The sequence below is a fragment of the Ictalurus punctatus genome, chromosome 3, assembly GCF_001660625.3.
Source record: "Ictalurus punctatus breed USDA103 chromosome 3, Coco_2.0, whole genome shotgun sequence".
NCBI lineage: Eukaryota > Metazoa > Chordata > Actinopteri > Siluriformes > Ictaluridae > Ictalurus > Ictalurus punctatus.
In genome coordinates, this window is record NC_030418.2 from 9429683 (window position 1) to 9443033 (window position 13351).

The window sequence follows — 13351 nt, forward strand, 5'->3', positions numbered from 1 at the left end:
CTCTCTCAGCTCCTCACCTATCACTTCACATATTTATCTATATTATTAAAGTTAATACCTAAATCTGATGCTGGTTTTGATACGACTTTTATTTATTTATTTTTTTAAATATGATATTATGATTATTATTTCTTGAACTATTGATCTGAATTCTTCTGACACTTAAGGGGTAAGTTTCAGGCATGATCTCTGTGTCTCTATTATCGCTCACATTCAAGTGTGATCTCGACCACTATCAGATCAACTTACGTATTTATTAAACGCGATTTTGACCACATATTAGCAACGAAGGGATTGCGACTTCAGAATCTTTTATTCAGGTATATAAAATAAACAGCATTTTTACACGTCATGGAAATACCTAGAGTATGATCTACTTAACAATCCATTCATATATAACACAAACATACCAGTTCAAGATATAGCTTATATGTACAATGAAATCCAACGTGGTTTAGGGAAAATATCTGGGCATGCGCGTTCTTAGTTTCGTATGTTTTTCTATTTCGTATGTGCAGTTTCGTACGCAAGAGATGTCGTATTCCCATAAAAAATAAATAAAAATAAATCTTAGTGAACAATGAACAATCACATCTAGATATATTTCTTTGAAATTGCACAGCAGTAACTTCATTAATCATTTTCCCCCCCGCATAATTTCAAAGTATTATAGCGTTTCAAGAATGTTAACATTGTTCAAGCTTCTGTTCTACGTATATTCGACATCGGTGATTTTTTTTCGTCATGATCAAGCCTCTTTTCGACTAACTGTAGCTTTCATTTAAACGCCGGGGGTTCGCTTGACTTCGTCGAAAGCGCGTTTGTGTTTGCTGGGTAGGTTGAGTTCACATTTAAAGGTGTCTGAAAGGTAAAAAGGCAAAAAGATTTTTTGAAGATTTCTTTTTAAAAAAAGGTTTTAAAAATGTTCAATTAAAATGCATTCTACTTATTCCTTCCATTTAAATATATCTGAGGATTTGCCTGCAATAGCTGGGTTTTATGTCACTGTAGATAACACACTTAACACAGGAGAATATGGACTAATAATAAAGCAAAACTGCGGGGTTTTCACGAAAACATCCATCCATTCATCCATCTTCTATACCACTTTATCCTTTTCAGGGTCACAGGGAGACCTGGAGGCTATCCCAGGGAGCATCGGGCACAAGGCAGGGTACACCCTGGACAGGGTGCCAATCCATCACAGGGCACACAAACACATCCACATTCACACACCCATTCATACACTACGGACACTTTGGACATGCCAATCAGCCTACCATGCATGTCTTTGGACTGGGGGAGGAAACCCCCGCAGAATGGGGAGAACATGCAAACTCCGCACACACAGGGTCACGGTAGGAATCAAACCCCCGACCCTGGAGGTGTGAGGTGAACATGCTAACCACTAAGCCACCAAGTTGTAGGCAAAAGTTAGCTGTTGAAACTATCGAGTTACTGAGACAACACCTAAGATTGTTTTACAGTGGACAGAGTAGTATGAGCAGGCACGCCTAGACTAAAAGACAATGTGAATTGTAGACCTTCTCACCCTCTCTCTTTCTCTCTCTCTGTGTGTGAGTGAGAGTGTGTGAGTGACTAATGCTCAGGGTGACATTGATCTGGAGGCTATCTCAGGAGCACTGTTTTTGAGGCAGTAATACACCCTGGATGGGATCCCAGTCCATTGCAGGGCAGTGTATAAAATATGCAAATATGCATATGCAAATTTTAATATATAACAAAATTACAATTAGAACTCACAAACTATTGGCATTTATTTAAAACTGGTGTTTTTCTGCTTACATTTGTACAATAAATTACACAATTTCCATCATCTGATGTACTTGATAAATACAACTTAATTTGTCACATTTGCACTGTTATACATGGTCTCAAACTTTACAGTCCATGTACAGATTGAAAAATACTTTAAAAGCACATTAAAAAGCTAAGCACGAGAACTAAAAGGAGATACAGACAAAACAGGAAAGAAAAAGCATGTGCAACAATATAAAAACTAAATCTGAAACTTAAGTGTGCCACAAAAAGCCATATAATAAAAAAAGAAAAGAAAAATGGTTTTACCACCATCATACACAGACAATACAGTTAAAAGTATAAACTGTACAAAAAAAGTAGAATATTATAACCAGTGCAAGATAGTAAATAGGTCACCTCAAAACACACCTCTCAATATACAAATGTATTACAAAGGCATATGATTCCATACTTGTAGCCATCCAGTATAGATCTGCAAGTTATAGAACAATGGGGAAACACTGGAGGCAACTTCAGTATTTTGCACATACATTTTTTTCATTATGAATAAAGATCTACATCATGGTAAGCTTTTTCCTGGTCAGGGAATAGCAGACCAAACCAACTAATTGAGTAGTAACATTTTCAAGGAAACATAAAGGTAAAGCGCGTTGCATAAGAGTGAGAGACATTTTTACAGAGCACCACAATTTATTTAATTTATGAATGCAGGACTTTAAGTCATTCTTGTCTTAATAGGAGATAGACAGACACAAAGAACTAATTCACTGTTATTCCAGTCTATAAATGCAGTATTGTTGACACTTCACAGAAAGGATATATTCTACATGTGCATGTTTATTGCTCAGAACTTAAAACATGTAAAAAGACTGTTGCATGCATTCTGACACCCTATTCCACCCAATTTATCAGGAAAAAAGTACACTTGAGTGTATTTAGCTTGCAGAGGAAACAGTTGTCAATAGAAAATAGTGCTTCCTGTTGTCTGGCTCCATTTTGAATCCGCTCAGTTTTTTGTGCCTCAGGTCAGGTGACTCTATTCATCAGCGTTAGTTTTGTCCCATAGCATGGGGGAATGCCACAGGCTTAGCTGGATGCTGGTTAAGTGCCATTTGCTGCAAGACGATTTTTCCCATCACCTGCACTCCAGCGAGACCCCAGAGTTCTGTGAGGAGCCGGAGACTGTGGGCTCGGCAAGTGTCAACATAACAGCTGCTGTCAGTGAGCTGGATGATGGTGAGGAAGAAGAGGAGTACAACACTGCTGCTGCACCTGCTTAAGTGAAAGTACTCAAGTTTAAAATTTGCTGCACTTTCAAAGCAATGTTATTGGAGATGGAAAATAACACATTTAAGAGATACAAAATCACCAAATAAGTACTTGCACAGTGACAATAGGTCAGTTTTGTGCAGAATTTCAACTTTAATTTGAGGTTATTGATATCTGTACTGGGTGAAACGTAGGAATTGCATCATTTTTATAGACGATTCCCCTTTTTTAGGAAACCTTAAGAAACTGGACAATTTTCTGCTCAGTTGTGGCTGTATGATCTCGTAGGACATGCATATGACACCTGGTGATGTAAAGGGTTGTACCAGCTATATAACCTATAACATAACTTTTGCTCTTCATCAAGCAAAGACCACCGTGAGGTGCAGCCCAATGCTTATTCCTTTTGCTGTCCCACATTTGTTCAATGTGTTCTAGCTTGCCTAGCTAGTTCGCAAAAGCTTTTGATACATTAAAAATTTTCAATCAGCTACTTGCTCCATTGTGTTATAACAACAAACATCTTTTATTTGGTGAGTCCACAGGGGCACTGCTTTTCAGAGTTTCCGTCAACTTTCTATCCTGCTGTGGCAGGTCTCTAAACTAGCTTATGAGTCTCTAAACTAATGGAGCTTGTGGTCTAGCCAAATCTTGGCTTTAATAAAATAGGCATTTGCTCCCGTCCTCGGTGCTGTGGATTTTCTCTACATAAGAAAGAACATTACAATGCCTGCCCTACTTTGGAATAGCCAAGGAAAGCTCAGATGCCACCTGATGCACATGAATTTTGCCATGAGCTCAAACAGTCAACTTTTGAAATACGTGTGATGTTTGTTAGAATAATGCTCAGACAAGCAATAGTGGAACGAGGAGGACCCTCTACTCTCCAAGTCTGCCGAGTTACCCAACAGATAGTTAGAAAGAAACCTAGAGGAATCTGGTGCCACCTGGGATGAACTGGTGGAGCAGCTATCAGGGATGTGTGAGACAGAGCAGACACATCCTCCTTAACTCCAGTTGCTGGCATTGGTCACAGCTTACGATGTGAATATACTCAACCTCTGTAATAACAGGCAATACCATTCAGAGGAAAAAAGGAGGACATAAGCTAGTCTGCCTGCAAAGAATGCAAAGATACTTTGTTATTCAAAGTGTTTTTTCATGTAGCTCAAAAGCAGTGGCCTACTCCCCCACTTGCTAAAAACCTACAAGAATCACAGTTGTTTCCCCTTCTCTGGTCCCAACAACAGTTAGATAGCATCTACTGATGTTTCCATCCATTTTGACGAGTGATTATGTTTAGCTTTCGAAAATTCACATAGTACATTTAAAAAAAAAAAAAAAAAAAAAAAAAAAAAAAATATTGAAAATTACTGAGCCTATAGCCAATGTTTTTTTTCTTCTTTCTAATCTGTCTGGTCCAGTTATGTGGGAACTTAGTTGCTGATGCTACCATTGCCATATCATAGCCCTGGGCCTGGTTATCCTTAGTTTACTCTCCACTGTTCTCTAGCAGTGCAACTTCAGCAGTGAGAGGCTGGGGCAACGTGTTTGTATCCTATGTTAATTATGGAGAACGTATATTAAAGTTGACGTGTTGAACAAATAAATAAAGATTATAGGTATATTAACAGAACTTTTCAGTGTTCTAAAATGGTTAATACTAATTCCAGGTTAATTCAATTGCATTAGTGCATGAAGCCACAAAATGTACTGAACTGTCTCTTTAAGAGGAGTTCATACTCTCACCTGTGTGCATAGCTCCACCCTAAATTACCGCTTGCAAAATCTGCGGATGATTAAAACGTAGAGATGAAGTAGGATTTTTCAAAAATAATTGTTCAGCCAACAGCTACATTTTTATTAACCACCCTGTAGTTCTAGGACACCCTAATGACTACTTTTCCTTTGTGTTCCAGTAAATACAATTGGTGGCCTAGGCCTAATTATTAATCCTGACTGGATTTTTTTTATGCCCTGGTATCAGTGGTGTAACTGTTCCTGTTACTTTTCTGGATCTATATTCTGCCCTGAAAAGCATACTCATCAACTCTTGCATATTTTTATATGCTTAAATGGAGATCTGTTTTAGGATTTCTGGTGAGGAATTTCGATTATAGAGAGCAACATATAGAAATTAAATTATTGCACTTATTGTTTTATTTCATGCATTAAGGAAATGTTCATTATAGCCTACAGTGAAAGCTAAAATACAACCTTAACAATATACAGTCCTTTCTGAAAGTATTGTAACAGCAAGGCCAATTCTTTTGATTTTGCTATTAATTGAAGACATTTTGGTTTGAAATTAAATAAGATGAATATGAGATGATAGGTCAAAATTTCAGCTTTTATTTTCTGATATTTACATCTATATCTAACTTAGAACAAGACAACTTCTGTTTGAACCCACCTATTATTCAAGTGATGAAAAATATTGGAAAATGTGACTCAAAAGTGTTCGATTGATTGTTTAAACAATTAATAGCTCTGAATATCTTCCCTTGTTAAAGAGGATAAACCAACACGAACACATGAGTGCTGTATATGGGAGAAAAGCAAGCCATTATGAAGCTGAGAAAAGAGGGAAGAGGGAAAATTGTTCAGAGCTATTGCACAAGCCTTAGGCATAGTCAATACAACAATTTGAAATGTCCTCAAAAAGGAGGAAACCCCTGGTGTACCAACAACCAAACATCGAAGAGGTCAACCAAGGAAAACAACAGTAGCTGATGACAAACTGTTTGAGAGCTGGGAAGAAATACCTCAAGACAACAGTCAGTAACATCACTGACAAGCTCCACAGAGCAGGGAAGGATTTGTAATCCACCATTTGAAGAAGACTTTGAGAGCAGAAATATAGAGGCCGTACTACAAGATGCAAACCACTCATGTGCAGTAAGAATCAGAAGGCCAGGCTGGATTTTGCAAATACAAAGAAAGATGCACTACAAAATTTCTGGAATAAAAGATTACTCAGACCAAAACTGAACTGAGCATGCATTTTACCTCCTACAGAAGGGACTGAAGGGAGAAGCCCCCCAAAACAAACAACAACTGAAAGAAGTTGTGGTAAGCCAGAAAAGCATCACAAAAGAAGAATGCAACAGTTTGGCGATGTCAATGTGTCTCTGTCTTGATGTAGTTATTGCAAGCAATATATATGCAGCCAAATAATAAGTGTTATTTATTTTAAGACGATCTGTTCCAATACTAATGCTCACATAAATGACATGTCTGGAACGTATCAGGAAATGAAAGCTGAAATTCTGATCTATTGTTTCACGCTCATCTTTTTGATCTCAAACTCAAATGTGTTCAGTATATAACAAAAAATAATTAACTGACCTTGTCATGCCAATATTTTTGGAGGGGACTGTAGTTTGTTGTCTATTGTACAATTTAGACTCTACTGTATACTTTAGTCTGTATTTATTATATTTGTTGACATGTAGACTGTCTCTGTGTTACTTATCCTCTTCTCTGACTTGTCATGCTGTCCCATGTTAATTGTTGCACCATGATTCTCGGGAAACTATATTTACAGTCCCTTCCAAAACTATTGGAATGGCAAGGCCAATTAATTCTTTGTGCTATACACCAAAGACATTTGGGTTTGAAATCAAAAGATGGACATGAGACGAGCTTTTATTTCCAGCTTTTTATTTAGATGACATAAAACATAGAAATATTTGTATCAGAACACCCATTTTTTAGGTAGGCAAAAGTATTTTAAAAAGTACATTAATGTCTTTAAGTACATTAAATAACACACATTCTATTTGGTTGCATATCCCTTGCTTGCAATAACTGCATAAAGCCTGCGACTCATTTATACCACCAAATTGTTGGTTTCTTCTTTGTGATGCTTTTCCAGGATTTTACGGAAGCCTCTTTCAGTTGTTGTTTGTTTGTTTTGTTTTTTTTTGGTTTTTTTTTTGGGGGGGGGCCTTCTCTCTTCAGTTTCCTGTTCAAGAGGTGAAATGCATGCTCAACCGGGTTAATGTCTTGTGATTGAATTGGCTAGGATAAAACTTTCCACTTTTTCCCCCGATAAATACTTTGTTGAATTGGCAGTGTGTTTTGGATCATTGTTGTGTTGAATGATAAAGTTCCTCCTAATTAACTTGGATGCATTTCTCTGGCAGACAAAATGTGAATTCATTCTGTTGCTGTCAAATTGGCAGACAAAATGTGAATTCATTCTGTTGCTAGCTTCATGAGTTACATCATCAATAAAGATTAATGAGCCTGTTCCAGAAGCAGCCATGCAGGGCCAAGCCATGATACTACCTCCACCATGTTTCACATATGAGCCTGTATGTTTTGGATCATGAGTAGATCCTTTCTTACTCCACATTTTGGCCTTTCCATCACTTTGGCAGAAGTTAATGTTGGTTCTGATTCTTACTGCTGATGAGTGGTTTGCATCTTGTGGTATGGCCTCTATATTTCTGCTCTCAAATCTTCTTCAAATGGTGGATTGTGATACCTTCACCCCTGTCCCGTGGAGGTTGTTAGTGATGTAAATGACTGTTGTTTTTGGCTTTTTCTTCACAGCTTTCACAATGTTTATGTCATCTTGCTTTTTCAGGACATTCCAAATTGTAGTACTGGCTATGCCCAATGTTTGTGCTATGCCTCTGATTGATTTTCTCTCTTTTCTCAGCTTCAAAATGGCTTGCTTTTCTACCATATACAGCTCTCTGATCTTCATATTGGCTTATTCTTTTTAACAATAAATGCAGTCTTCACGGGTGAAACTGAAGGATAAAACCAAGAGTAGATGTTCTGAGCTATTTATTGTTTTAAAAAAATAATTCTAAAAGGACACCTTGGTAAAAAGAAACACTGGTCAGTAACATATTTCCATATTTTTGCTCACCTACAAATTGGGTAGTCTGATACAAAAGGCTCTATTTCATTTCTACTGACCGCCAGGGGTGGTGCTTTTTCAGCACCTGGATGTCCATCACGTGTACGTGCAGGTCGAGTGTTTATATCAACAAAGTCACCTGTGACCTGGGTGACGTGTCCCTTTGGCCCCGGTACTAAAGGGCCTGGAAATGACCTCTTGTTATCTTCTCGCATTGGTAAGCAGGTTTCAGGAGCGCACGCACCGCTGGTAGTCTTGTAACCCAAAGTAGGATTGGAGCTACAAACTGTCGTTCTCGAAAGACTGTGGTTAGTGTTTTTGTGATTATTTAACTTCAGATATATGCTATCCAGCAAGAGGAAAGTGACTCTGCTATCAACACCGTTTAGGAGTGGGCACACTCTAATTCGGCAATCAGCAGTTTACAGTTCATTTTCAGTTTGGTGTTTCTTGCTTTAACGCTAATACAATGCTAAATACTTGAGATCGGGTTGGAATCCCCTCCCGTAATTTTCTGTTTATATGTAATGTGGAGTTATTCCCCACGATTTTGGTTGTTTCATTTTTGAAAGCACACTGTTGGTAAGCAACGAACCCCGACTGGGATTCATTGAATTGTGTTTCATCCCCGTGATTTAGTTTGTCAGTTTACTTAATTATTGGCTATATTGTGAGCATGTTCGCTCTTAACTGCACCATACTGCATCATAGTGCATAGTTATCATAGAGGGATTATTCCCCAATATTGTTATTGTTTAATTCACATAATTGACTGGTTGTGGTAGAAGAGGCTACACAACGCACACTGAAGGGGGTGATCAAAATGGAGGATTGCTTTTGGTCCCCGTGATTTAGTTTGTGGATTTCTTTAATTTTTTGCAGAGATACGGCAAAGTTTATATATTTCTCTCTTTGTGCTCAATTACCACCTGGCAAAGTGGTCACATGCTAAAAACCATGTGGATAGTAATTACTGGCCCCTCTGGAACTAGAGGATGGCGATGAGAGATGTCCCTCTTGCCTGGGGGTTGACCACATAAGAGAGGGATTGACGGAGATGCCATGCATGAACTGCAGCTCCATGAGCTTAGCAGCATGGGCAGCCAGGCTGTCCCAGCTAGAGGGCAGGTTGGGCACTCAACCATATCCTACACAGAACATGTCTCCCAGCTCTCATAAGTGCCGTAAGACCGATTCACAGGGGGAAGGGGAAACTCAGAAAGGTAGATCCCCTAGCCCAGAAGGTAGACACCTTGGCTTCTGAATTTGCAGAGATTAAGGCTCTGCTCCCTAATCTGCAGCCACCCAGTGCACAGCCTGCTAGTGGTCCTGCTGCAGCTGCACAGCAGTCTCCTCCCAGGGTGCTGCCTCAATACTGTCACCAGCCTTTGAGACCCAGGAGGAGGATGCACTCTTCACTAGGGCTTCGGAGAGAGTAGTTATCGGGGGAGGTTATGACGAGGAGGGGGCAGGTGAGTGCTCCAATTCATCTCATCCCAATTCCCAGGGGACAAGCCACAGTACACTGAAGGGCTTGGAGACCAGTCAGACATCAGTCAGGCCTGTGGTATAACTGGCCTTGGCACATCTGGAATTAGATGCAGCACCTGTCTGGGTGACTCCTCAGAGCACTTTTTTCAGGAAGACCTCTCAGTCCGCAGCTCCGTGTCCCACCCTCAGCTCCATATACTGAGGAGCTGCAGAGGTGCTGGCAGACCCCAGATGTTTCTCTCATCTACCAACAGACTGTAGAGCACTAATTAATATGCAGGATGCATCCGACCATGGCCTTGACCGCATGCACAATATATATGTTGCCACCCTTGTGCTATCACCTGATGAAGCACTTCGGCCCGATGCATGCTACCCCCGGCCACAGTGCCAGTTGTCAGATGACTTCATTGTGAGAATCTATGACAGAGCAGCACGTATGGGACGTATTGGGAATTCCATGTCACACCCTATGCTGGCCCTGTCCCAGACATTGCAGGCTTCGGAGGTTGACCCTTCTGCCCAGAGTCTGAGTGACACCTCTTTGCAGGCATTCGCCTATATGACCAAGGAGTTGGGGAGGCTAATGTCTTCGTTAACCCTCGCCCGACGCCAAATATGGCTGGCCCAGTCTCCACCTTTGGAACCCTGCAGGAGAGCCCTCCGCTCTCTCCCTGCTATTCCTGGGGAACTGTTTGGCCTGGCTGCACAGCAAGCCCTGGAGCGCAGCCTACAGGTTACACAGGCCAGACAACAGTTTGCTAGTCTGCATCATGAACACCCCGCTGGACAGAGGCCCCCTGAGGCAACAAATACAGCTCAGTACATACCACAGCCAAATACCCAGCCGAGAACACAATGCCCAGAAAGATTTTGTCAGCCAACCCCCCCCCAGCCCCCTCGCTTGGCACAGCGAGGCTAGACTTTGCGCCGTCACCCCTCCAGAAATTATAAGGCGAAGGGGTAGACAATGACTGTCCCGTGGTTGGGTGCTTCACCAACCAGTAGTTCAGATGCTGGGAAGCACTTGCATCAGACCCCTGGGTTGTATCAACCTTGTCACAGGGCTACAACATTCAATTGAGACGTCGACCACAGAGGTTACAGGGAGTCAAAGTGATCTTAGTCAAGGACCCAAACAAGGCTCTGGCCCTACGCCAGGAGGTCTGGGCTCTCCTGAAGAAGGGTGCCATCGAGCAATTAGACAGTGCTTTACAGAACAGTGGATTCTATTCCACTTATTTTATTATCGCAAAGAAAGATTTCGCCACATTCTGGATTTAAGACCTCTGAACAGAAACCGAGCGTTTCAAGTTCCACATGCTACGTACAGTGGACGTGCTGCATGGCATCAGGCAGTACGCTTGGTTTCAATCATCGGTATTTTCACGCTCCAATCGCGCCCCAGCACAGGCAATTTCTCCGTTTCGCCCTCAAGGGAAGGGCTTACCAGTTTTGTGTGCTCCCGTTCAAGATTTCACTGGCACCGAGGGTCTTCACCAGGTGTGTAACAGTAGCATTGTCTCCATTACAGGCCAGGGGGATTCGAATTTTCCCGTACCGGGATGACTGGTTGATCTATTCCCAGTCAAGGGTAGATGCCCTCAGAGAATCAGCACTGCTGGACTCCCATGTTACCAAGCTAGGGCTTACAGTGAATTATGGAAGGAGCTCACTGATGCCCAGTTGGACTCACAGTTGATGATGGCTACCCGCTCTCAACATCGAGTCAACAACATCCTCCAGCTCATCAGTCACTTCAGAAGAGGCAGGGCTCTGGTCCTCAAAGCATTTCTGAGACTGCCAGGAATTCTCACAGCAGCCTCATCGGGGGTCCTTTTGGGCCTTCTGTCATTACGGAATCTCCAGATCTGGCTGAATGACCTCGGCTTGCATCCCACACAACACAGGCACAAGCTGGTCAGAATCACTGCCAGTGGCCTAGGGTGCCTACACCCATGGAGGAGAAGAGCATATTTTACCCAGGGGGTTCCCTTAGGCTGGCACAGCCTCCACCCTGGCGAATGGAAGATACACATCAAAGAAGTGCAAGCAATCTGGCACAGACATGACAGGGCAGAGGTGGACCTTCTCACCTCACTGCTAACGACACACTGTCCCCCTTGGTTTTCACTGGGAGAACCAACAAGCCCCTTGGGCCACCAGGCGCTGGCCCATGTGTGGCCAAATTGACTGCTGTGTGCTTTCCCTCCACTACCGCTGATACTGCCCTCCCTAGACAGGATCCTCAGGGGCAATCACAAGGTGCTACTAGTAGCCCCCAAATGGCCATGGAGGGTGTGGTTTCCAATATTACACAGATTATTGTACAAGAAGCCTTGGTGCCTCCCTGTGAGGAGGTATCTCCTCTCACAGCTGGAGGGTCAAATCTGGCACCCAAACCCATCCCGTCTGCAACTTTGGGTCTGGCCTCTGAAGGCCCAGAACCATTACTAAGGCTGTGTGATCCAGCAGTTGTTCAGACCATCCACAACTCCCATGCACCTCCCACCAATGCATAAACTTTCTTCTCTTATTCACGTTTTTTTTTTTTTTTAAAAACTCAAATCCAAATGTCTTCACTTTTTAACAGCAAAATCAACTGAATTGGCCTTGCCGTTCCAATAGTTTCAGAGATGACTGTAATTTGATCCTAACTTTATATCTCTTTGTTATGAGAGGAACAACAATATAAGCCTACTTACCTAATGATGTATATCGCATAAGCATTTTAGAGAGAAGCATTTTAACTTTTCTACCTTAATCCTCAAAACTCTGGAAATCAGGAAAATGTACAGACTCATTCTACTACAACTACTACTGAGTTTTTAAAGCCAAAAATATTCTTTACTGAAAACTTACTTTCTCTTTCCTTTTTCTTCATACGTTTCCGTCTTCTGTCAATGGAGGCCACTTCGGATTTGAGCAAGAGATAGTGATTCCTGATGTCTTGCAATTTCTCCTGAAGGAATGCTATCTTCTCTAGACTACTCATCTTTTCTAAATCAGCTACAAAAGCAGGTTTGAAAGAGAAATAAGGCCAAATATATGAATGCATTTAACATCAACAATCTGATGACAGAATTCACTAAGCTAATAGGGGGATTTCATTGAAGTCCTTAAAGTGATTACGTTGAACTGCGTAAATTACTCACACATTTGAAAACTCCACTTGTAAGTGCGGGAACCCCGGCTGCTGCTATGCTGTTCTTTGGGATGCAGATGCTCAGCGTCCCCATGTTTGTGGTATTTATGGGATGATGGTGTCCGAGCAGAGCCCTTAGGTAGAGTTATGGCCTTCATGTCCTGTGTGCTGCTCTTGGAGATAAATGATTTGGCAGCGCTCACACTGAGACATTGGTCCTCACTGTCACTGCTGTTGGCTAGAGAGTAAGAAGTGCTTCTTACACCTGATTGGGCCTGATGTAAAATTAGTTTTTACATAGCTTAAATGCCTGAACTGTTCATTATCCCAATGTGTAATCTTTCACAGTGAATTGTTATTATTATTATTATTATTATTATTATTATTCTCTCTCTGTTGTGCATGCAGAGGATTATAGAAACAACAACAAAAAAATGTCCTGTTAATCAATATTTACACCAAAATTTGCAACAAATTTAAACAGTTAATTGTGTTATTGATGTTACCTGTTTTGTGGTTCGTTTTGGGATGCAAGTTCAAGGTCTTGTGACTTTGTTTGTGTTTCTTTGATGCTCCACCTCCCTGGGAGTCTTTATGCCGCTTCTGATTAGATGATGAGACTAGGTAATGAACCAGCAAGCAAGAGAGAAGCAACAATAAGGTTACATGCTCAATCTTTTTAAGAATTGATGGAGGGTTTATTGAAGTAGCTTACTGAGTACTTGAAACCAAACCTACTGTATAATACTGATCAGCAAAATATGTTTATTACTTTTTTCATTCATTCA

The 13351-nt window shown here is 41.2% G+C and overlaps 1 protein-coding gene across 7 annotated transcripts in view; it reads right to left on the reverse strand.

The window, feature by feature from the left end:
• Positions 1–1760: 1760 nt before the first annotated feature.
• Positions 1761–13351, reverse strand: part of arid4b (AT-rich interaction domain 4B) — a 171713-nt gene continuing 160122 nt past the window's right edge. For 3 of the 7 annotated variants that reach the window (XM_053679560.1, XM_053679557.1, XM_017463397.3), the window contains 5 exons: positions 13070–13183; positions 12574–12801; positions 12281–12427; positions 4801–4840; positions 1761–3054 (listed from right to left, as the gene is read on the reverse strand). In XM_053679560.1, the coding sequence (XP_053535535.1) occupies positions 2832–3054; positions 4801–4840; positions 12281–12427; positions 12574–12801; positions 13070–13183 (752 nt within the window). In that variant the 3' untranslated portion in view covers positions 1761–2831. Of the gene's footprint in view, positions 3058–4800; positions 4841–12280; positions 12428–12573; positions 12839–13069; positions 13184–13351 lie in introns of those variants that run through there. The other 4 variants (XM_053679558.1, XM_017463398.3, XM_053679559.1 and 1 more) reach the window with 3 other exon arrangements.